The sequence below is a fragment of the Giraffa tippelskirchi genome, chromosome 2 (assembly GCF_054371585.1).
Source record: "Giraffa tippelskirchi isolate mGirTip1 chromosome 2, T2T-mGirTip1v1.2.pri, whole genome shotgun sequence".
NCBI lineage: Eukaryota > Metazoa > Chordata > Mammalia > Artiodactyla > Giraffidae > Giraffa > Giraffa tippelskirchi.
The window spans coordinates 16,717,770-16,743,710 of record NC_137276.1 but is presented as its reverse complement, the minus strand read 5'-3'; the positions used below and the strand labels follow the sequence as shown (position 1 = coordinate 16,743,710).

The 25,941-nt window shown below is 47.2% G+C and overlaps 1 protein-coding gene across 15 annotated transcripts in view; it reads right to left on the bottom strand.

The window, feature by feature from the left end:
- AFAP1L2 (actin filament associated protein 1 like 2) overlaps positions 1 to 25,941 on the bottom strand; it is a 143,402-nt gene that overhangs the window by 111,731 nt on the left and 5,730 nt on the right. For 12 of the 15 annotated variants that reach the window (XR_014068096.1, XM_081538062.1, XM_081538080.1 and 9 more), the window contains exon 1: positions 3,341 to 3,435. The exons of the other annotated variants lie outside the window; for them this stretch is intronic. Coding sequence is in view for 8 of the 12 variants with exons in the window: in XM_081538062.1 (XP_081394188.1) it covers positions 3,341 to 3,356 (16 nt within the window). In the remaining 4 variants the exon portion in view is untranslated. Of the gene's footprint in view, positions 1 to 3,340; positions 3,436 to 25,941 lie in introns of those variants that run through there. 15 annotated transcript variants of the gene reach the window in all.

Here is a 25,941-nt window from a genome sequence, read left to right as displayed (position 1 = left end):
TCAAACTACTGTACAAGTGCACTCATTTCACATGCTATTAAGGTTATGCTCAAAATCCTTTAAGACAGGCTTCAGCAGTACGTGAAACGAGAATTTCCAGATGTACAAGGTGGGTTTAGAAAAGGCAGAGGAACCAGAGATCAAATTGCCAACATTCGTTGGATCACAGAGAATGCAAAGGAATTCCAGAAAAATACCCACTTCTGCTTCATTGACTACATGAAAGCCTGTGACTGTGTGGATCATAACTGTAGAAAACTCTTAAAGAGGTGGGAATACCAAACCACATTACCTGTCTCCTGAGAAACCTGTATGTGGGTCAAGAAGCAACTGACAGAACCTTACATGGAACAACTGACTGGTTCAAAATTGGGAAAGAAGTACGACAAGGCTATATATTGTGACCCTGTTTAACTTACATGCAGAGTACATTATGCGAAATCCAGAGCTGAATAAATCACAAGCTGGAATCAATATTGCTGGGAGAAATAACAGCCTCAGGTGTGCAGATGATACCACTGTAATGGCAGAAAGTGAAGAGGAACTAAAGAGCCTCTTGTTGAGGGTGAAAGAGGAAAGTGAAAAAGCTGGCTGAAAATTCAACATTCAAAAAACTAAGATCATGGTATCCTGTCCCATCACTTCATGGCAAATAGAAGGGGAAAAGTGGAAGCAGTGATAGATTTTATTTCCTTGGGCTCCAAAATCACTGCGGACGGTGACTGCCGCCATGAAATTAAGACACTTGCTGAAGAAAAGCTATGTCAAATCTAGACAATGTATTAAAAAGCAAAGACATAATTTTGCTGACAAAGGTCCACATTGTCAAAGCTATGGCTTTTCCAGTAGTCATGTACCAATGTGAGAGTCAGACCATGAAGAAGGTTGAGCGCCAAAGAATTGATGCTTTCAATTTGTGGTGCTGGAGAATACTCTTGAGAGTCCCTTGAACTGCAAGGAGATCAATCCAATCCATCCTATAGGAAATCAACTCTGAATATTCATTGGAAAAATTGATGCTGAAGCTGAAGCTCCAATATTTTGGCCACCTGATGCGAGGAGCCAATTCATCGGAAAAGACCCTGATGCTGGGAAAGATGGAAGGCAACAGGAGAAGGGGACAACAGAGGATGAGACGGTTGGATGGCATCACTGATGCAATGGACATGAATTTGAGCAAACTCTGGGAGATAGTGAAGGACAGGGAAGCCTGGCATGCAGCAGTCCATGGGGTCACAAAGAGTTGGACAGGACTTAACAACTGAACAACAACAATAAAACTTAATTTTGCACGGGTCAACCTTTCAATTCAGTGCCTGTTCAACATACAACTCAGCTTTTTCAGTGAATGGGGAGTTCTACAATCTCTGGTGAGGCGGGGCAGGGAAATTCCCAGATTCCTTAGCTGAAAGGTGCAGTCAACAGATTAGTAGTGTTCAGTAGGGAACCTTGGAGAATTTTCCCCAGAATCAAACAGTAAATGAGCCCCCTGCAATCCAGATAATTCTCAAGTGTATTCCCTTATCACTGGCTGTGCTTGATTTACTGCAAAATGAGGAGGCAGATGCATGAGTTACCCAAAACGTAAACACCTTAACTGGCAACTAAAATTTCCTTCAGCTGGCATAAACCATTTAGGGATCTTTGAGGGTGGGAGGATTTTAAACTCCCAAGAGAAAAAGATAACGAAGACGACTTACTCAGGTTAAGGGCCAAGTCGAAAGCTATTAAGACAAAAACCTTCTGATAATCACTGGGCATTTGGAAAGACGACGCACAATGTTATCATTTGCCCTAAACTCAGAAGGATTAACATACTGATTTGAGAAAGTAGCTTGCAACTTGGACCTTCCATCAGGAGCTGACATAATTCAGGAAGGGCAGACTCTGAGCTGGAAGGGTTCCTCAGGGAGACAGCTCAAGAATCGAACTCCCTGTGAGGGTCCCTCCCAGAGGGTGGAGGGGGCCCAGTGGGGCAGGGAGCAGCAAACTGCCATTTTAGAAGGAGAGGGGCTGTGGCCTCAAGTGTTCAGAGACTACAGAAGGACGCATTCAGCCATCCCGGCACAAAACTGACGTGATCTCAGCAGAATTTGAGACAAAAAAAAAACCACCCGGTTAGAAATGTGAGAGAGGCTCCAGGGAGGGTTCACAGAAAAAAAAAAAAGGAAGGTTGCCAGCTAAGTTAACCCTGTCTCCCCAGCTGTCTTCTGTGCTGTTGGCAAAGACCCTTTCTCACCTGTAACCAGCTGACCCAGATGAGAAAAAAACCATGAGAAAAATCAAAAGATCCAACTTAGTTTAGAGAACCAAAGCTGAGCCCTAAAATTTATGTCAGTTCAGAATGAGAAGCCACTGGGAGAGAGATTCCTTGGGAATCTGAGCGTTTTTCTATATTACACTTTCCCAGGAGAAAGTAAATATAGAAACAGTATTTCCTTTTGCAGGTTTGGTAGAGACAGACCAGGAAAATGCAAGAAGTTTCCCCAAAGGAAAGGAGTTGTGGGGGGGGGGTCCCCCCCACAGCGTCACGCTTAAGGGGCAGCTTTTTAACCTTTTCCAAAAGATGTGCCATGTGCGGTCGGAGGCTTCTAGACTCCAGCCCTGGGGGAGCTCTGAGCTCGGGTGCGAGCCGGGGACAACCAGCACAACCCAGGCCGGCCAGCCGCCCAGGGGGGTCTGGCCGAGATATCCAGGCCCAGCCCAACTCCGAAACTTGCTCAGCTGCGCCGGAGCTAAGCCTTTGGGCTGGGACGCGCTCCACCTGCCGGGCACCCTACTCGGCCCCGAATCCCTGCACCCCGCCCCTGCCTGGGGATAAGGCAGTTACCCGAGCACCCGCACGATTGGGGTGGCCCGACCAAGTCGGGAGCCGAGCTGCGCGCCCACCCCACCGCCCAAGAGCATCCCCTCGCAAGCTTTTATCTGGGGTCTGCAAGAAGCCTTCCACTCTGGCGTACGCTCCACAAACCCCAACTACCTGCCCTTTCGCCCCCCAAGCAGCCCCGCACTCTTGCGACCTCACTCGGGAACTCCTCGGTCCCTGGCATCTTTCCGGGGTGCCTGGGGCTTAGAAGGTGGGTCCCCATGTGTACCCCCGGCCCTCCAACAGGTGAGAAGCCTCGTCACGCCGACCCCCTGCCCTCCGCACCTGGGAGGATCAAAAGATCTTCGGCACAGGTCCGGGCTGGGCGGGGGTAGCCGGCCTGGCTCACCTGAGCCTCGGAGGAACGCGAGGCGCACCCGTTGACGGCCCCCGCTACCCTCGGCCCTGCTTTCTGGCGCCGTGCGGGGCGAAAAGGGGTTGGGGGCGCGCCGCCCCGGGACCCCGCGTCCTCACCTTTGAACCGCTCCATCGGGGCCGCGGCGTGCGCTCCTCGCGGCTCGGCTCGGGCGGCGCTGCGCTCTCGGCGCTCGGCTCCCGGCTCCAAGCCCAGGGCCGCCGCGCTGGCCCCTCCCCGTGAGGTCACGCTCACGCCCGGACCTCCTGGCGCGGCTGCCGCGCCCGGGCCCCGGACCCAGTCCCCGCCCGGCGCGTCGCCCCCGCGGGGGAACTCCGCGGCGGGCCCCGGCGGACCGTCAGCTATCGAGTCCGCTCGCGCCCGGGGCCCCGGTCCCGCGCCAGCCGCTTCACGTCCCGGCTCCGAGACTTGACCAAACCCTGGGGGAGGCCACCGGGAGGGGGCGGGCTCGGGCGGCTCATGGGAGCTCTTCTTCCAACCAGGCTGCGAACCCACTGCCAGGAGGTGGAGACTGAGGTCTGAGTCGGGAGACTGAGAGGTACCTAGAGCACCCCCAGCCTCGTTTGACCCCTGGGTCCGCGCACTTTTGCCCTTGGCATTTCTCGACGTGGGGATGGGGGAGATGGGTGGGGTCCCCAGTTCTTCAGGACTTGCTGCTACTCTCGCGCGGAATTTCTGGGCAGCCGATCGCAAAGACGTCTACTTGCTGTCTTCTACCCGAGTCCAGGTTCCCTGGCGCCTTGTGCCAGGTTCTCCCAGGACTAGAATTTCTAGAGCCGCCTAGATAAATCCCAGAGAGCAGAGTTCCTGGACAGGCTAACTGCCAACAACCCCGAGGGGCAGCCTCTATTTCCTCGGAGCCCAGTCTTGGTTCTAACTCCACTGCTGCCAGGAAGCTGCACACTTCCCATCCTTTACCTTCCTTTTTTGACTATTGGTCCCTCCATCAACAGGCCCATGTCCTCCCCACTGGCCCCCAAGGAAGATCCATGTTTTCCTTTTTTTTTTTTTTTTAAACTTCAATTTTCACTTTAAAATCTCAATCACAGTTTGTGCTGAACGCCTTGTTTTTCAACAAGTCTCCCCCAACTTCCTCGAAGGAACACTTAAGGAAGATTTGTTGCTGCTGCTGCTGTTTTCCAAAAGACTTCCTAATTCTTTCTTGGAACAGCAGAGTTAGCCCTGATGTGTTGAGACCTTCTGCCCCAGCAGTCTTAGAAATGTTTTTCTCGGTTCCATTAGCAGCTCACATTCTCCATGGCATCCGTGGAGCTATCCTCGAAAGCCAGGCATGGGATGCTAAGGGCTGTACATGCATAGCCTTTCATTTTTCCTATAAGCCTGTGATCTGAGTAGTAGTAGTATTTCTACCATGTAGGTGAAGAAATTGAGGCTTACAGAGGTTAAACAGCTTGCCCAAAGTCACACAGCTAAAAGAGAGCCCAGCAGACATTAAGCCCAGGTTGTCTGCTTCTAGATGTTTACCCACAAACAGACATTAAGCCCAGGTTGTCTGCTTCTAGATGTTTACCCACAAAACTTTCCTGGTGCTCGAGGAAGTACCAGGCTGTCTGTCACTGTCTTGAGAAGCCTCAGATCAGGGAATAATGATGGCCCAGCAGGAAGGGGCTTTGGTTAGACCCAAGCACAAGGGATTCTGGGAACCCAGTGGAGGGCCCTGATCCCACCTGGAAAAGCCTCCCAAACCTTCTAGAAGAAGAAATGGCTCAGCTGAGTCTTAAAGATGAGTTTTAGTTTGGTGACAGGAGAGGCAGAGTGACTGCAGCCTTCCAGGCGGAAAGCAGGGAGCCATTTTAAGGATCCAATAGTTGTGTGCTGCTGAAGCCAAAAGGAAGACCCCAGGAGTGGAGGAGGTGAGGCTAGAGGGGTGGGCACAGGCCTGCTCCAGGATCCAGAACACCAAGTGATCTGAAAGTTAAGAGGATTGGGCAGCCCTGAAAAGTGAAGGTGTCTGGGATTTCCTGGGCAGCTGAATGGAGGGTGGAGTGTAGGAGGCAGTCGCACCAGCCAGGTGAGAAGTCACTGGGGTGGTAGAACCTGGAGGAGAGGACTGGGGCAGAAATAGGCAGAAGTTCAAGGCCAGGGCTCTGTGCCTGAGTGCAGAGCTTGAGGGAGATGGAAGGGCCAAGGCAGACCCTGCAGTTTCCAGCAACTAAGGTAGCCAGGGGGCGAGTGTCCCTACTCTGTCAGTCAGTTCAGTTGCTCAGTCATGTCTGACTCTTTGTGATCCAATGGACTGCAGCACGCCAGACTTCCCTGTCCATCACCAACTCCCGGAGCTTGCTCAGACTCATGTCCATTGAGTCGGTGATGCCATCCAACCATCTCATCCTCTGTCATCCCCTTCTCCTCCTGTCTTCAATCTTTCCCAGCATCAGGGTCTTTTCCAGTGAGTCAGTTCTTCGCATCAGGTGGCCAAAGTATCGGTGCTTCAGCATCAGTCCTTCCAATGAATATTTAGGACTGATTTCCTTTAGGATGGACTGGTTGGATCTCCTTGCAGTCCAAGGGACTCTCAAGAGTCTTCTCCAGCACCACAGTTCAAAAGCATCAATTATTTGGCACTCAGCTTTCTTTATGGTTCAACTCTCACATCCATACATGACCACTGGAAAAAACACAGCTTTGACTATACGGACCTTTGTCAGTAAAGTAATGTCTCTGCTTTTTAATATGCTATCTAGGTTTGTTACAGCTTTTCTTCCAAGGAGCTAGCGCCTTTTAATTTCATGGCTGCAGTCACCATCGGCAGTGATTTTGGAGCTCGGTAAAATAAAGTCAGTCAGTCAGTCCTCAGCTGTTTATTAGCTGAGCCCCTGTCAGGTCCCAGCTGCTACCAGGTGCTGCAGAGAGTAGAGGCCAGGTAGCAGAGGGACTGCTGTTGGGAGTGTGGGGTGGGGATGACAAGTGGGAAGAGAGATGAGCATCCTTGAATCGGATGCAGATAAGTGTTGATAAGTGCAGATAAGCAAGTTGGGGTGTTGGGGGCAGAAAGTGAAGGGCCCCCAGCAACTCCGAGTAGGCCTAGGGACCCAAGTCACCCCCATACATTATTTCAGTTCTCTCAGCCACTCTTCCAGGTGGACTGGGCTCATGGGGGTTTCGAAAATAGGAAGAGTGTGGGCATCTCAGGGAACAAGGGACAGGAAATAATGTTCAGGGGGCCTCAGGGAAGTGGGGACTGGGAACTGGGTCGGGATGGGGGGGGGTCTCTTGTTTTTTTATGTTCTCCCTCCTCCCTCCCTTTCCTCATCTTACAAATGGCCAGGCATGGCTCCCACCTTCCCATGTACAGTATCCAGAGACAGTTGGACGTTGCTGGGTCCCTGGTTTCCTTTCAAGCCCTCCAGGGGAATCTGGATGTGCAGCTTGGCAATTTGAGACCAGCCTCAAGTCTGGTGGCTGGTCTCTCCTGACCAGATTTCAACTCTAGCCGTCAGCTGGGGCCAGTAGGTTACAGGGTCCAGCCCCCTCCTCAGTCAGGGCTTTGTCACCGCTGACCCTCCCAGAGGGGTGAGGCTGACTCTAACTGAGGTCACTAACCACAAAAGGTAGGATTCAAGTATTTCCATCCTATGAATGAGAGGATTTGGGGACCTCACCCAAGTCACCAAGTGAGGTAATCTCTTTTTCAGAACTCAGATTCAGAATTCAGGTTTCCTGGTTCCAAACCCTGTGCTGTGTCACACCCCTGCCTGGCTTTCCCAGGGCTCTAACAGGGCTTCACCCCAGCCAGTCCTCTGGTGGCCAGCTCTGTTAGCACTTCCTGTAATGGCACCGTCCTCTTAGAAAGCTGGCGGTGGGGGGCTCCATCTCTCTCACGCCTGCTCCCTCTCCCTATTCCCCACCCCAACCCCTCCCCTGCCACCCAGCTCCAGCCCTTTAATTGCCTCTCTAGTTTATCCACAGAGACTTGGCAAATCCCAGAGCCTCTAGACAAACAGAAATCAATCAGAAATGTAAGCAGAATGAATTTAAAATGGGACTTCACCGCCCTTTTCAAGAATGAAACTGAAACACTTCAAACCATCAGTAGGAATCAGGGCTTTGGAAGGCTTAGCCTTGCATCCCCCTCTTTCCAAGTCGTATGTGTGTGTGTGGCTCAATTGTGTCCAACTGTTTGCAACTCTATGGATTGTAGCCCACCAGGTTCCTCTGTCCACGAGATTCTCCAGGCAACAATACCAGAGTGGGTAGCCATTCCCTTCTCCAGGGGATCTTTCCAACCCAGGGATTGAACCCAGGTCTCCTACATTGCAGGGAGATTCTTTACTGTCTGAGTCACCAGAGAAGGTCTAAGTCCTGGATGCAGTTTAACCCCGTGTCTTTAGTCCCTTTGCAACTTCCACAAAGGAGCCACCCCATTCAAATTCTAATTCATTGAGTTTCTGGCCTCTAGGATCAGAGGATCTGGTTTTCTGCACCTTCTCAACCTTCTGAGGGCTCTGACCAACCCCACCCCAGACAGACCACAGGATCCCTAATGGGCTGTTCTGTTGCAGGCAGTCCTGAAACCAAACTGAGTACCTCCAATCTGGAGGGTAGGTAGTGGGTGGGTGTTCCCACCAAGTTCAGTAGGGGTGAGGGTGCACAAGGGCCTATGGGTGCTGGTGGAAGAGTCTGGAATCAGCTAGAAGGGCTGTTTCTCCCCTAATTCCTAAACCAGTTCTCGGCACCAGACAGGTTTCTTCAATCATAAAGTGTTGAGGCAATTGCCAGCTGAGGCAATGAGGAGGGGAGCCCAGCTTTATAAAATCATCCTATTTAATTCTCACAGCCATCCAGGCAGCATATGTCTTTTTCTGAGGATAAGAAACAGGTCTTTAAAGCGAATACCTTTAACTTAACAGGGGGAAATGTTGTCCATTTTCTGATTTGACTGAGACAAGTAAAGTGAAGTAAAGTGAAGTTGCTCAGTCGTATCCGACTCTTTGTGACCCCATGGACTGTAGGCTACTAGGATCCTCAGTCCATGGGATTTTCCAGGCAAGAATACTGGAGTGGGTTGCCATTTCCTTCTCCGGGGGATCTTCCCGACCCAGGGATCGAACCCGGGTGTCCCGCATCATAGGCAGATGCTGAGCTACCAGGCAGCATATACATTTCCCCTTTTATCACACATGATGACCTTGGAACTTGCCCAAGGTCACCACTAGGCAGGACCCAAGCCAGTCCCAGTGCACCATCTCTGACCCAACTACCTAGGAGTATAATTGCTGGGTGATGTGGTAATTCCATGCTTAACTCTTTAAGGAACTACCCGAATTGTTTTCACAGATGCTCCACCATTTCACATTTCCACTAGCAAGGCATAGGGGTTCCAGCTTCTCCACACCCACTTTTTATTTTCCACTTTTTAAAATTATTCCCATCCTAGTAGGTTTCATTATTTTTTTTAAGACTGAAGTCAACATGACATGAAGGTAACATTTCTTCTTAAAATCTAAGTGGTTTCTACAAGAGTGTATTTTATATTATATAATGAGGACCACTGGCTGGGGTCAACCCTCTCATAGTTTTGTTGATGCATTTGAAGAAGCTAAGGCCTAGAATTTTGAAGTAGAAAGTGTTCATTCAATATTCAGGTGACTTACCCTCCTGGCCAGCATGTTTTAAATACTCCAGAATTTAAAATAAATAAATAACAATAAATATTTATTTAAAAAACAATAAATAAATATGAGTGGCTCAGAGCGTAAAGAATCTGCCTACAATGCAAGAGGCCTAGGTTCAATCCCTAGGTCAGGAAGATCCGCTGGAGAAGGGAATAGCAACCCACTCTAGTATTCTTGCCTGGAAAATTCCATGGAGAGAGCCTGGTGGACTACAGTCCATGGGGTCACTAAGAGTTGGACATGACTGAGTGACTAACACTTGCAAAGAGATAAAGACAGCCGAGGCTTCGAGGAAGGGGCATAGATGGAGGTGAGGAGAGTGGGGGGGGTGACAGGCATCCTTGCTCTGTCTTTCTTCTCCCTGTGCTATCTTTCCTAATGCTTGCCCCAGCTCATCTCCAGGCCCTTCTGTCTCCTAACTTCTGCCCAGATTCCCAGTCTATTGATGCAGAACATTTCAGGGCTGTTTGGAAACTGGGAATCACCAGCAAATCCAACACTCAGGATGCCAGACCCCAGAGAGGTGCCAGCACCAACCAAAGCAGACCAGCAGCTGGCAGGTGGCACCAGCACCCAGTCTCAGTGCCCAGCAAGAGCTCTTCTTCCAGCTGCTTGTGCTCAGGGCTCAGCTGCCCCTTCTCCCTGGGTAGTCCCAACACTGTGTCACCCTAAGTGAAGTCATACAGAACCCCCGAAATGTGCATGAATTATGGTGCCTGGGCAGTGGTCAGGGTCTTGATCTTGGTTTCACTTCTTGATTTTTTTTTTTTTTTGCTGACTTTTCCTGTGATTGCTAAGATAATCATTTCTCATCTGAGGCTTAGGCAGAAATGCAGCTGGACCAGAACTGACAGCCTTGCAGGTTCCTCAGAGTCCCCAGATAAGGACACCTTGCAGAGGAATCATTCATTGTGCCTGGAAGCTGAGAGCACTTCCTGCTTCCTTCCCCAAGCTCCCTACCCCCAGCAGAGCCCCAGCTGGTCCTTCCAGACCCAGCCCAGAGGCCTTTCTCCTCCATCAAAGTTTCCCAGAACATTCTGAAAGGACTGAAGGGTTGAAAGGATTCTTGAAATCCTGTTAACACTTTCCCACTTCCAAGATCCATTTCTCATTTACTATCAGAAAACAACAACCATCTTTTTAGATCTTAAGGTCTCCAGATAGCCTAAAGGATCTTGTGAACAGGAACTCGGTATAAGCTCCTTGATTGCCAGCCAATCAGGACTGGCAAATTTCAGGTGCCTAGGTTTGTAGACTGGCTGTGGGTCCACAGACCCTGCCATAAGCCCACAGCCACTTGTCTGCAATAGGTGCTTTCCCAGCACTGTGCTGCCAACAGGCTCAGCTCCCCAAGGCCTCTTGGGGCTGCCTGGGCCAGCACCAGGCTAGAACAGCTCAGCCTCTTAATCCTTCTCCATCTAGCAAGGCTGAGCTTCAAATCCCCATCACTACATTTCAGAACCCACTCCCTACGGGCTGACCTGCCTGGTGACTTCCTCTCACTCCTTGGTGCCCTCTTTTTGGATCCCTTTCCAATGGCTGGATGAAAGGAGTGGAATTTTAAGTCTTTTGCCCTAAAGTCACTGACTGGGGTAAGGGATAAAATTTAAAACCTGGTATTGTTAACTATGGGCTTCCCTGGTGGCTCAGTGGTAAAGAATCTGCCTGCCAATGCAGATGTGGGTTCCTTCCCCGGGTTGGGACGATCCCCTGGGGGGGTGGGGGGAATAGCAACCCACTGCAGTATCCTTGCCTGGAGAATTCCGAGGACAGAGGAGCCTGGTGGGCTACAGTCCATGGGGGTCACAAATTGGACATGACTTAGCAACTGAGCACTCATACATAGGGTAAAAGGGATGGAAATGGGAAGTATTACTGAGTGATTGCCGCAATTGTGCAGAAACAAGATTTCATTTAAATTGAAGACAAAGTGGGCATGCACAGATGGAGCTCCTGCTAAGCAGCCCCGGGGGAGGCAGGAGGGATTGGAAGGCTGTCTGAGGGGCACAGGCACATCTTTGTGACCCTGATCCAGGAGCCTTCCCCAGCAGGTCCTCTGTGCTGCTGCCAGCTCACCAATATGCCTACCCTTAGACACACAGCATAGTTTTTCTTCAAAAGTATCAATTGAGTTCAGTCCCTCCCGTCTCAAGTTTGGTAAGGGATGTGCCGAGAGAATGACTGACCTGGAGCCACAGAGCAGGATTGGAGCTGGACTCTGAGTCTCCTGATTCGCAGGCCAGGGCTTTTTCTGCAGCAGCCACTGTGTTGAGGATAAAAGCAGATCTGAACCCGGTTCCTCCAGGATGGAAAACGCTGCCACATCTGACCAAGACCCCTGGTCCTGTTCTGCTCAGACAGTCTTTCTAGAGCCCCAGACACCAGGCTCTTCACTGTGGGTACAGCCTAGCACATAGAATCATCCACAAGTCATCATGAAAGAGTGAGGCATTTTCCACAGGCATGATCGTATCCCTGAGGGGACAAAAATTTGTTCTTGGGAGGGACAAGAAAAATCTCACAGTATATAAACACACACACATAGCATATAAACAGATACACAGTATGTCTATGGCATTAAAATTTCATGGGCAAGTAAAATCTCAGCCGCCAGTTAAAACACGTTTGGGGCTTTTCCCCATACCACCAAACAATGCTCTGGTATCAGCTGGGTACTCTATGATTCGACTCAATTCTGACACCATCTACCTGGAGATAGCATCAACTCCAAAAGGTTAAGGGTTTAGTCCTATGAGACTGCGCTCCAAGCCCTTCCCCACCCCTAATCCCCACAGCTTCTGATGCCAATCCCAAATTCAGGTTATCACATGATCAATTGATCAATTGCCTATATACTGGTAACGCCCAAGGTTTTTCAGGTTTGATTAATTTGCAAGAGTGGCTCACAGAACTCAGAAATACATTTTATTTCCTAGATTACCAGTTTGTAATAAAAGGGTACAACTCAAGAATGGCCAGATGGAAGAGATGCATAGGGCAAGGTCTCGGGGAAGGGCACAGAGCTGCATGCCTCTCCCAGCTCATTGCTATCTCCAAATCTCCAGGTATTCATGAGAGCTGGAAGTTCTCCTCACCCTTCTCTATTGGGTTATTATGGAGTCTTCATTACATGGGTATTGTTGATTAAATCACTGACCACTAGTGACTGATTCAACCTCCATCCCCTTCTCCCCTTCCTGAGGGGCGGGATGGGGGTCAGGGGATTGGGACTGAAAATTCTAACCCTTAAGTCACATGGTTGGTTTTCCTGGCAACCTGCTCCCATCCTTAGGAGCTCTCCAAAATCACATTAACATAAACATGGGTGTGATGAAAGGGGGTTGTTATGAATATCAAGACACCTTTATCACGCTTATCACTTGGGAAAGTTCAAGGGTTTTAGAAATTTCTAAATAAAGAGCTATAAATTTCTTGTTATAAATCACAATATCACAGATAGAACCTAGGAGAAAATGTCTACAAAGGCTCCTGGACAGGGAGTTCCCTGGTGGCCCAGTGGCTAAGGGGGCCTGGGTGTAATCCCTGGTCAGGGAACTAAGATCCCACATGCCACAACTAAATATCCCGAGTGTAACTTAGACCTGGTGCAGGCAAACAACTAAATAATTAATTTTTCTTTAAAAAAGGCTAATGGACAGAGGCGACAATGAAAGAAAGGTGAAAAACAGTGGAATATAGGCTCTAGAGTCAAGGTTAGACTCTCCCCTCTGCCCCTTTCTAGCTGATGACCTTGGGCAACATACTCAACTTTTCTGTACCCCAGTTTATCCCTTAAGTCAAATCAAGATAAAAATTGTATTCACCTCACAGGTTGGCTGTGAGGACTCCATGAGGAAGACAATACACATAAGGCACTTAATTCCATGTCTGAGACTTAAGTTCACAACAGGTGTTAGATGCAACAATGATCAAGATGGCTGGAAGGGAGGGCGTCTTCCCCCACATGAGAAGAGTCACTCATGCCTCCTGTGGGCTTCCCTGATGGCTCAGTGGGTAAAGAATATGCCTGCAGTGCAGGAGACACAGGAGACTCAGATTCCACACCTGGGTCGGGAAGATCCCCTGGAGGAGGAAATAGCAACCCACTCCAGTATTCTTCCTGGAAAAATCCCATGGACAGAGGAGCCTGGCAGTTTATAGTCCAAATAGTCAGGTGCACACATGCCTCCTGTGGCAGAGAAAACAAAGCTATGGATGGTTTCAGAAATCCCTCTACAGGAAGAAGGGTCCTGCTTGGTGCCAAGGATTAGAATTGGTGCTAAGATTTCAACCATTCATCCACTCACCCACCCACTCAGGTCTCTGCTCTCCATCTCTACTTCCCTATGTCTGACACTAAGCATGGCACCTGGGGCTTTACTGGATGATAAACTGCACAAAGGGATTTATAGCCTCAAAGGGGACCAGAAACTCCATCTTCACTGGCAAGAAAGTCTTATCTACTAAGTAAGTGCTTCTTAGATGGTAACATGTATAGGAATCACCTGGGGATCTTGTTAACATTCAGCATCTGATGTGGAAGATCTGGAGTGGGACCAGAGAATCTGCCTTTGTGACAGCCTCCCAGGTGATGGGGATGCCCTGGTCTAGTACCACAAATTGAGGAGCCAAATATTCACGAGGCTTTCCTTTCCCACAGTTAACCAAACCGAGGAAATGATGCTTCCCTTTCTCTGCCGATGGTTGCCTATTATTTTGACATCTTTGGGGGCCCATGATAAAAACATCTAGAAAATTTCATGCTGGTAAATTCTAGAGAAGATTCTTGAGAGTCCCTTGGACAGCAAGGAGATCAAATCAGTCAATCCTAAGGGAAATCAACCCTGACTACTCATTGGAACGACTGATGCTGAAGCTCCAATACTTTGGCCACCTGATGCAAAGAGTTGACTCACTGGATAAGACCCTGATGCTGGGAAAGACTGAAGGCAGGAGGAGTAGAGGATGACAGAGGATAAGATGGTTAGATGGCATCACTGACTCAATGAACATGCGTTTGAGCAAACTCCAGAAGATGGTGAAGGACAGGGAAGCCTGGAGTGCTGAAGTCCATGGGGTTGCAAAGAGTCAGACACAACTCAGCGACTGAATGAACAACAACAACAAATTCTGGAACAAAATCTTCAAGGCGAGTCCATTCTGCACCTGGGGTCACAACTGGTTTCTGAGGATTCTGAACATTGAGTTACAATGAGCTCGCTTCAGTGCTCCTGCTGGATCACACAGTTGTACTTGTTTTTCTTTCAGGATCAAAATACTCCGGGGGAGGGAGAAGAGAAGGGGGTGAGGAGGAGAGAGGGGAGGGAGAAGAAAAATGGGCCAGGAGGAGACAGCGGGGAGAGAGAGAGAGAGGAGGATCCTAGCCAGGCGCTTCCAACTTCCCTTTTGTTTGGAAACAGCCTCAGGTAGCCAGCATTTCTCCTGGCAGAAACAACTGAGAGAATGTAAATGCGAATAGAGGAGGCTCCACCAGGGCAGAGCACTTGAAACCAGGCCACTAAAATCAGCCGGTGTCTGGGGACCTCGTTCTGTCTGTCGCTCGATTAGAACTTTTAGTGTAATTCAAGTAATGTTTACGGAAGGTCCCAGAGCAGAGGGGCCTGGGGTGTGGGGTTTGGAGCCAAGAACAGGCAGGTCCCAGATGGCAAGGCACAACAATCTTTCTTCTTTTTTTTCAAAAAAGCACTTGAGGAGCAGTTTTCTCAGAAAAAGAGTCACCTGTTAACACATAACGGTGAGAGTCCAGTCTCTCAACTTGGACTGTTGAGGGAATGCAGCTGCACGTGTGTGCGACCTGTGGATGGGCTCTTGGGTCGGCCCCACCCACCGCAGCGCTCTTGGTAGGAGTCACATCCTCCGACACAAATATTCTCACAATTCAAACAACACGTGGGGGCATCAAAGTGCTCAGTGTCTTAGAATCCACGGTCTCCTCAATAGATGGGCCACCTCCTATAGGGCTGTAAGAGTGGGGAAGCTGGAACTCCCCCCCCAGTGGCTAAGACTCTGTGTTCCCAATGTAGGGGGCCCGGGGTCCGATCCCTGGTTCGGACACAGATCGTGCATGCCACAACTAAGACCCAGCACAGCTAAATAAATAAGTAAAAATAAATAAATAAATAAATATTGAAGAAAAAAAAAAGGTGAGAGAGCTTGGGAAGCTGTGATAAAGATTTTCCTGAGCTGGGTCACAGCTTGACTCAGTCCTTCAGACTGAAGGACTGGCATGACTGAATTACCCAGGTCCATCATTGATGATTAGAGTGACATTGGGCATTCATCATCTGTAAAATGGGGATAATAATAAAACCTACTTCATAGACATGTTGGAAGGATGCTACAGGATGAAGTACACAAAAAACAGCATAATATCTACTATTGAGTGAACGTTCAAAATGGGTTGTGGGTACATTTAGCAAGGGCTCAAGTTTTGGAGTGGGGTGGAGTGGGTGGAAGAGAGAGGTAAAGGAAAGAGCTAAGAGCTTAGAATGTAGTTTTCTCCCAGTGCTTTCCTTCATGTGCATAGAACCAAATTCAACACCCTCATCCTAAGCTCAAGCTTCTTGCCCACTCTCCACCAGGGAAAAAGCTAACACAGCCACTTCAGAGCCTGTAATGACAGAGATCTGGAAACACAATGCTCTTTTTTTTTTTTTTTTCCAGTTGTTGCATGTTAACTCTTAGCTGTGACATGTGGGATCTCGTTGCCTGACCAGGGATTGAACCCGGGCCTGCTGCACTAGGAGCATGGAGTCTTTAGCCACTGGACTACCAGGGAAGATCCCTGCCCTCGCTCTTGATTTCCACTTTCTCCAATCTCCCATCCTTCTGCATCTCCAGTCAATACTTGGTTGAATCTCACTCTTCTCCAAAATCGACTGCACCTTTCTCTACTATATAGCTTTCGGTTTTTACAATAAAAATAAAACTCTGTTTACATTTTTTCAAATTAACTGCCCTTCTTTGTCATTGAATGTATTTTTAATTGCTGTGTTGAATTCCAAGTAATTGATATGTCATAATTTTTATAATCATCCTCCCATGGAGGGGTACTGGAGTGATTACTAGACTTCAATGTTCTAAATAGGACATCAAAAAACATCTTAAAACAGATTATCTTTCTTCCTTTAAAAAACATTTTTATTGAGATATAATTGACACACTGTGCAAATCACCCATTTAGAGTTTACCATTTAATGCTTTTTACTATATTAATAGAGTGGTGCAACTGTTCATGGGGTCGCAAAGAGTTGGACACAGCTAGAGACTGAACAACAACAACCATCACCACAATTAATTTTAGAACATCTTTATCACCCTAAGAGGAAATCTTATACCCATAAGTTATCACCCCATTCTCCCCATTCCCTCAGCATTGCTGCTGCTAAGTCGCTTCAGTCGTGTCCGACTCTGTGCGACCCCATAGACGGCAGCCCACCAGGCTCCGCCATCCCTGGGATTCTCCAGGCAAGAATACTGGAGTGGGTTGCCATTTCCTTCTCCAGTGCATGAAAGGGAAAAGTGAAAGTGAAGTCGCTCAGTTGTGTCCGACTCTTCGCAACCCCATGGACTGCAGCCTACCAGGCTCCTCCGTCCATGGGATTTTCCAGGCAAGAGTACTGGATTAGGCAATCACTAATCTATCTTCTGAATCGATAGATCTGCTTGTTCTGGAAATAAATGGAATTATTTAATATCCCCAAAGACATTCCATTCCACTGTCTTTTCTGTCTGGCTTCTTTCAATGAGCATAATGTTTTCAAGGTTCATCTATGTTACAGTATGTATCAGAACTTGTTCCTTTATATTTTCAAGTAACATTTCATTGTATGGCTATATCACATTTTATTTATGAATTCATCAGTTGCTGGACAATGATTTGTTTCCACTTTGGGTCTATTATAAATAACGCTGCTGTAAATATTCATGTACACTGTTTTGTATGTTTTGTATGCATGTGTGTTTTCATTTCTATTGGGTGCACTGCATAGCTATGCCCTTACTCAGCTGTTGCTCTTGTGGTTCAGCCCTTGTTCATATGCTGAGCTCACGCTCTCCTCTCCACCCCAAACCTGCTCCTCTTCCAAAGCACACTACAGGTTCCACCACCTCTCCTGTTGCACAACCCAGAAACTCAGCCATCATCCTGCATGCTACTCTCAACTCTTCCACCCTCCTCCCCACTGCAGCCCACATCTAGCCCAGTTGCAACTCAAATAGAAGCATGGCCCCAAGAATGCTTTGCAAATGGTCTACAATCAATCAGGCCATTAATTCTTTACACACTCATACCCCTCTGTTTATATTTGTTGAGTTACTGGATTAATGTCTATTTGCTCACTAGTTTATCTCAAGTGCTCAGCATAGTGCCTACTGCCTACTTTATAGCAAGACTGTAAGCCAGTTTGGGTGTGTATCACATTTCTTTTATAACATCTCACAGATCCCAATACACTAGTACTGCAATAAAAATGTGTTGACTTGAATTGCTTTTATTATTATTTTTTCACAAATTTTTATAGAAAAGTCAACATTTTTGGTTTGCAGTTCCATGAGTTTTGAAAAATGCATAGTCACAAAATCACCACCACAATTAAGATGCAGAACATTTCATCATGTCCCAAAGTTTCCATGTATTGCTTTATAGTTAACGCTCCCCCTTACCTATTCCCCGGAAACCTCTGATTTGTGGTTTTCTATTCCTATAGTTTTGCCTTTTCCAGAATATCATGTAAATCTAATCATATATCTGTGGCTTTTTGATTCTGGCTTCTCTTCCACTCAGCTAATGCCTTTGCACTTTACCCATGTTACTGTAAGAGCTCATTCCTTTTTATTGTCGAGTACTATTCCATGGTATGAGAGAACTACAGTTTATCTGTTCCCCAGTTAAAGAACATTTGGGATGTTTCCAGCTTTAGGCAGTTTGAATCATGGCAGTATAAACATTCATGGACAGGTTTCATGGGAGCCAAGGTTTTGGTTTTACTTGGATGAAGACCTAGGAGCTGGACTGTGCTGTCATATGACCAGTGTATGTTTAACTTTCAAGAAACTGTCAAATTGTTTTCCAGAGCAGTTGTATCATTCTGTATCCTCACCAGCAGTGTGTGAGAGTCCAGTTGTCCTGCGTTCTTGCCAGCACTTGGTGAGAATTCTTTATGTTGCCTGGATTTCAATACTTTGGCAGATAGGTGATTTGCAAATATTTTTTCCCACCTGAGGCTTGCTGTTTCATTCTCTTTCTCCAGGGGATCTTCCTGACCCAGGGATCAAACCCGAGTCTCTTGCATCTCCTGCATTGGCAGGTGGATTCTTTACTACTTGCGCCACCTAGGAAGCCCTTCCGAAGAGCCTAAGTTCTTAATTTTAATGAAGACCAATTTATCACTTTTAAAATTGTATGAATCATGCTTTTGGTATCATATCTAAGAAGTCTTTGCCTAACTCAAAGTCATGAACAATTTCCCTTATGTTTTCTTCTAGGAAATGCATAGGTTTAGGGTTTACATTTAGGTCTTTGGTCTATTTTATTTTTTTATCTCATGAACTTTTTCATCTGCTTTAGGTCCTAAATCTAATCTATGATATACTTGTCCATATTGCTTTCCACCCTTCAAGCTCCTTGAGGGACTGTTTTCTAAACATCACTATTTGTGTGACCCTGAGAGTGAGGTCTCCTTAAATTGTGAGCCCTCAGTACCTCACCTGGCTCCCTCTAGTTCAGTTCAGTTCAGTCACTCAGTCGTGTCTGACTCTTTGCGACCCCATGAATTGCAGCACGCCAGGCCTCTCTGTCCATCACCAACTCCTGGAGTCTACCCAAACCCATGTCCATCGAGTCGGTGATGCCGTCCAACCATCTCATCCTCTGTCGTCCCCTTCTCCTCCTGCCCCCAATCCTACACAGCATTAGGGTCTTTTCCAATGAGTCAACCCTTCACATGAGGTGGCCAAAGTATTGGAGTTTCAGCTTCAACATCAGTCCTTCCAATGAACACCCAGGATTGATCTCTTTTAGGATGGATTGATTGGATCTCCTTGGAGTCCAAGGGACTCTCAAGAGTCTTCTCCAACACCACAGTTCAAAAGCATCAATTCTGTGGTGCTCAGCTTTCTTCACCGTCCAACTCTCACATCCATACATGACCACTGAAAAAACCATAGCCTTGACTAGACGGACTTTTGTTGGCAAAGTAATGTCTCTGCTTTTAAATATGCTATCTAGGTTGGCCATAACCTTTCTTCCAAGGAGCATGTGTCTTTTAATTTCATGGCTGCAATCACCATCAGCAGTGATTTTGGAGCCCCAAAAAAGAAAGTCTGACACTGTTTCCACTGTTTCCCCATCTATTTCCCATGAAGTGATGGGACCAGATGCCATGATCTTAGTTTTCTGAACGTTGAGCTTTAAGCCAACTTTTTCATTCTCCTCTTTCACTTTCATCAAGAGGCTCTTTAGTTCTTCTTCACTTTCTGCCATAAGGGTGGTGTCATCTGCATATCTGAGGTTATTGATATGGCTCCCTCTAGTACCCACCCCTTATTTTATTCATGTTCGTATTTTCCGTAACACCAAGCATCATGTCTTTCACGTTAGGTACTGAATAGATGTTACTGAAATTAAAAAGTGAGATAAAAGAATAACTTTGGGCTGCTTATCCCATTGAGAATGAAGAATTAGCACAACTAGGAAAAAGTATTTCTTGACGATGCACTGTATAGCACCTACTGTGCGCTAGATGCTGGAATGCCTCCTGGTGGCCCAGAACTTCCAGAGAGTTACTTCATCCTAAGCGGCCTTCTTACAGCAGTGCTTATCACATCACCCAGTCAGCAGAAATACAGAGTATATAACTAACCAAAGTGCTCTGGTGGGATGTTTTCAAAATCTGAAACACATCCAAGTAAAAAGTGTGCTCAGTCACGCAGCTGTGTCTGACCCTCTGCGACCCCATGGACTGTAGCCCACCAGGCTCCTCTGTCCATGGAATTTTCTAGGCAAGAATACTGGAGTGGGTTGCCATTTCCTTCTCCAGGGGATCTTCCGGACCCAGGGATCAAACCAGGGTTTCTTGCCTCTCCTGCATTAACAGGCGGATTCTTTACCACTGCGCCACCTGGGAAGCCCAAGTAAAAAGTATGCTAGAGAAATAATACGTGAGCCCCCAGAATTGCAGACATTCTATCTTGAGTTCAGGTAGAGGTCAGATGTGAAAAGTTAAGGGCCAAACTTGCAGGACTACTTCTCTCTCTCATTTTCCCTCTATTTCCTCCTCCCCCACATGCCAGAGTTTTCATGAAAAACCTACTTTGTAGCTACCTGGGCAGGGAGAAGGTATGGGGACTTTCTCCATTCAAGGTTTGCAAACTCAGAGACTGGAGGAAAAATTCAGTTTGTCTGGAAGAGGGCTTCTTTTCTCAGGCCGTTGCAACAAAAATACCATGAACTGGGTTCTTTACAACAGAAATGTGTTTCTCACAGCCCTGGAGGCTGGTGGTCTGAGGTTGGGTTGCCAACATGAGGTGTATGAGGGCCACACCCAGTTTGCAGACTTCTCCTTCTGTCCTCACAAGACAGCAAGGGCTGAGGGGTCTTGCTGGAGCCTCTTTTATAAGGACATTAGTCTCATGATGGCTCTGCCCTCATCACCTCATCACCCCCCTGCAAGGCCTCACCTCCTGATCCCATCACCTCGAGCATTAGGATTTCAACACTGGAATTCTGGGGGAATTCATGCAGACCAAGCACCAACCTGTTTTGGAACATTTTACAGGAGGTCCCTCACCCCCTGTCAGCAGCAACACAAAGAGGCACCCTGGGGCCTCAGAGCAATAGACCTAGAAGTGTGTGTGGACTGTGCTTAGAGAGGGGACATGGCAGGTGTACTGGGAGCGGCCAGCAGATGCTCCCTCGTGCCTCTGCTCAGGTGTTCGGGCAAAGAAGACACGGTGACTAAAGAAGGACCAGTCCATTCTCACCTCTCGAAAGATCTGAAAGAGCGTTGAAGCTCTGACAGGACATTTTGTCCCAGACTGCAAAAAAAAAATTTTTTTTAGAATACTGTGCTGTTGTTGTTTATCTTTTTCAATTATATAGGCTGAGAAATGGGGAGCATAAAGCTTAGTGATTTGAACTTGAGCACTTTCTAGGGGCAGGAAAAGACCATTAAAATAAATTTTATGACCTTGGCATTCTGTACCGTTTCAAAGTAACCAGTTACAGCAAATGGAAATGAGATGTCAAGATTTCTATTTTAGTTTCTAAGCAAATGCAGTCCCTTCCTAGTGATTAATAATTAAAATAAACCTCATAGTTCCAGGGAACAGCCTAATTTGGGCAATGTTTTTAAAAATTATAATTTGTAAACCACCAGCCCCAGAATCACATGAGAGTTTTGTTAATAATCTGCCTTCCTCCCTCCCTCCTTCCCTCTCTCACACTCACACACACACACACACACATACACACACACATTACTAGGTCCTCTATTAAACCTATCTGGTAGTGAGGGACCTGGGGGGTTGCATTTTTAATAAGCTCCTGGGATCTAGACATATTCAATCAGGTTTTAAGCCACAAATGTATAGACTCTTTCCCTCTCATGCTGATAATACCCAATCAGTTCAGTTCAGTTTAGTTGCTCAGTCGTGTCCGACTCTTTGCGACCCCATGAATTGCAGCACGCCAGGCCTCTCTGTCCATCACCAACTCCTGGAGTCTACCCAAACCCATGTCCATCGAGTCGGTGATGCCATCCAACCATCTCATCCTCTGTCGCTCCTTCTCCTCCTGCCCCCAATCCTACACAGCATTAGGGTCTTTTCCAATGAGTCAACCCTTCACATGAGGTGGCCAAAGTATTGGAGTTTCAGCTTCAACATCAGACCTTCCAATGAACACCCAGGATTGATCTCTTTTAGGATGGATTGATTGGATCTCCTTGCAGTCCAAGGCACTCTCAAGAGTCTTCTCCACCACACTTCAAAAGCATCAATTCTACGGCGCTCAGCTTTCTTCACCGTCCAACTCTCACATCCATACATGACCACTGGAAAAACCATAGCCTTGACTAGACGGACTTTTGTTGGCAAAGTAATGTCTCTGCTTTTAAATATGCTATCTAGGTTGGCCATAACCTTCCTTCCAAGGAGTAAGCGTCTTTTAATTTCATGGCTGCAGTCACCATCAGCAGTGATTTTGGAGCCCAAAAAACATAAAGTCTGACACTGTTTCCACTGTTTCCCCATCTATTTCCCATGAAGTGATGGGACCAGATGCCATGATCTTAGTTTTCTGAACGTTGAGCTTTAAGCCAATTTTTTCACTCTCCTCTTTCACCTTCATCAAGAGGCTCTTTAGTTCTTCTTCACTTTCTGCCATAAGGGTGGTGTCATCCGCATATCTGAGGTTATTTATATTTCTCCCAGCAATCTTGATTCCAGCTTGTGTTTCTTCCAGCCCAGCGTTTCTCATGATGTACTCTGCATATAAGTTAAATAAGCAGGGTGACAATATACAGCCTTGACGTACTCCTTTTCCTCTTTGGAACCAGTCTGTTGTTCCATGTCCAGTTCTAACTGTTGCTTCCTGACCTGCATACAGGTTTCTCAAGAGACAGGTCAGATGGTCTGGTATTCCCATCTCTTTCAGAATTTTCCACAGTTTATTGTGATCCACACAATCAAAGGCTTTGGCATAGTCAATAAAGCAGAAGTAGATGTTTTTCTGGAACTCTCTTGCTTTTTCGATGATCCAGCGGGTGTTGACAATTTGATCTCTGGTTCCTCTGCCTTTTCTAAAACCAGCTTGAACATCTGGAAGTTCACGGTTCACGTATTTAGTAACAATAATACTATTTTTCTAACCTTTTATTATGGTGTTAATATAGGCCTAAGTGATGGTTAGATACCATTGCCAACTCAATGGACATAAATTTAAGCAAACTCTGGGAAACAGTGAAGGACAGGGAAGCCTGGTGTGCTGCAGTCCACAGGGTCGCAAAGAGAACAGGACTTAGCAACTGAACAACAACAAATGGGCCTGTGTTATCTCATGAGTAATTGTTGAGTGTATCTCATGCATAATCCTCTCAGCAACTCCTGGGATAATCAGCATCTTCCTCCTCATTACAGGGATGCAGAAACTGAGGCAGGAGTAGCTTGTCCAGGTCATGCTGCTGGGTAGTGGCTCTGGATTGAAGGAGTCAGCACCTGGAGCTCCTGACAGTCACAGGGAGAGGTGAACTCACAGGGCCCTCTGCCCCTGCATACTGGCAGACGGATGTTTACATCAATATCCTCTCTGCTTCTAGCCTGGCCCAGGGCCAGGCTCTAAAGAGCAAAGTCCCTTGAGGGAGGAGGAGACGCCACCTGATTGGCCAGCTCAGTTCTGCCCAGGGATGCCCAAGGTGGGCTGTGCCTGCTTCAGGCCTTACCTCCTGAAAACATTCTAACCAGGTTCGGGCATTGATGCCTGCCTGGGCAGCCAACTGACAGCCAGGCAAATGTTGAACTTCTTTTCTATAAAGAGAAAAATCCGATCCTTATCTGCCTCTCTGGTGTTGGAGAAGGAGGCCTTGTGTCTCCACACCTGGGCAGGGGCATCACAGTGCCCTGGGGACCTAGGTCAGCATGATGGAGGTATCTGGTTTAGACCAATGCTTGCTCTACCTTGCTAAGGAGTTAGAGACCTTTTTTTTTTACTGATAAAAATGCAATATTAACTTCCTAGAGCTGCCATAACAAATGAGTAGAAACTGGATGGCTCAAGATGACAGCAATTCATTCTCTCATCATTTCAGAATACGAAGTTCAAAATCAAGGAGAAGGCAGTGCCATGATCCTGCTCAAGGTGCTAGATGAGGATACTTCTTTGCCTCTTTCAGATCTAGGTAACTCCTGGGCTTATGGTGGTTGCTGTTTAGTCACTCAGTCATGTCTGACTCTTTGGTGACCCCATGGACTATAACCCTCCAGGCTCCTCTGTCCATAGAATTCTCCAGGCAAGAATACTGGAGCGGGTTGCCATGACCTTCTTCAGGGGATCTTCCCAACCCAGGGATCAAACCTGTATCTCCTGCATTGCAGGTGGATTCTTTACCACTGAGTCACCAGGGAAGCCCAACACAACTCTAATCTTTGTCTTTGCCTTCATATGGCCTTTGTCTCTGTGTGTATCTCTGTCTTCTCTTTTTGAGTGTCTTATAAGGGCATATATGATGAGATTTAGGGCCCATCTGAATTTAGGATGCTCTTACTCCCAGATTCTTGCCTGAATCACATCTTCAAAGACCGTAATTCCAAATAAGGAAATATTCTAAGGTTCTGGGTGGACCTATCTTTTAAGGGACAGTTTTTCAACTCACTGTAGATTCTTTACATATAAGGATTCAAAAATAAAAAACCACGCTTATGGAAAAGAAAAGTTTGCAGACATAACTCTTGGTTTCCCTGTTCTTCTTCTCCCTGCAGCCAGGCCTAAAGATAGTTCCCAAATTTCCCTGGAGCAACTATCTCCATAGAAAACTTAAGACTAGCATTTTTTACATGCACCCTACCAGCAAACAATGCAGGAGACCTGGGTTCAATCCCTAGGTGGGGAAGATCCCCTGGAGAAGGAAATGGCAACTCACCCCAGTATTCTTGCCTGGAGAATTCCATGGACAGAGGAGCCTGGTGGGTTATAGTCCATGAGGTCTGAAGAGTTGGACATGACTTAGCAACTAAACCACCACCACCAGCAAATGATAAATTGAAAGAACAGTGAGCACACCAGGGAAAAAATAAGCTGTTTGGTAGAATAATGGGATTTCGAGGGCATGCTTTCAACTTTCAGAGGTTTCTCCAGTGGAGAAAAGGAGGAGGAGAGATGCCAGTGGATTGTTTTTCCTTTAAGAGACTGGGCACCTGACCTGTTCTTGCTCATCTCACACGTCTTTCTTTAAAGAGAGACAATTTCCTTCATCTCCTTGCAAAGGAGTTGACATTTGGACAGATTCTGATTCAGAGAGCTGGACGCCCTGTTGTGTGAAGGACGGGGTCTTAGTTGAGGCCTGAAGGATCGAGCTCCCTGACCAAAGATGGAACCCAGGCCCCTTGCATTTGCTTTAGGTGACAGCTTCCCCCCAGCTCCTTCCCCAGACCTACAGAATCAGAATCTCCTTGTGGACTGAAGCATGAGCTTTGCTGTTAGCCCTGGGCCACACCTTGACTCTCCCCCAGCTCTTCGCATGAGTCTGGACAAGTCAGCCACACTCCGATGTGAGTACCAAGGGCAGTGGCAGCTCCCCAGGTTGCCTGTGGGGATCAGAGGCGGTGCCTGTAAAAATGCCACTTTTATTGTGGAAGCCATTTGACTCAAATAATCCTTAATAAGGGACTTCCCTGGTTGTCCAGTGTCTAAGCTTCCACACTCCCAATGCAGGGGATCTGGGTTCAATCCCTGGTCAGACAACAAGATCCCACGTGCCACAAGTAAGAGTTCACATGCTGCAACTAGAGATTCTTCAGGCTACGACTAAGAAAGATGGAGTGCAAGTGAAGTCGCTCAGTCGTGTCCAACTCTTTGCAAGCCCGTGGACTATAGCCCACCAGGCTCCTCTGTCCATGGGATTCTCCAGGCAAGAATACTGGAGTGGGTTGCCATTTCCTTCTCCAGGGGATCTTCCCGACCCAGGGATTGAACCCGGGTCTCCTGCATTGCAGGCAGACGCTTTACCCTCTGAGTCACCAGGGAAGAAAGAACTGGTGCAGCCAAATAAATAAAAATAAAATAAAATTCAAAAAAATTTTAAATGATTAATAAATACTAGCAATTTAATCTGAGTTGTCTGAAATGCCTTATTTTTATGTGGAGGAAGAAGTATTTGTTCTATTTATTAAAAAAAAAAAGAAAAACACAGGGTAATCCAGCCGGCTTTGACTCCTATCTGATGGGAATGTAACTGCTCACAACATTTCCTAACTTTTCATTATGAAGCATATGTTTGGGGACAATAGCAGGAATTTAAGAACCTACATTTTCTGTGCCAGCATGTGCC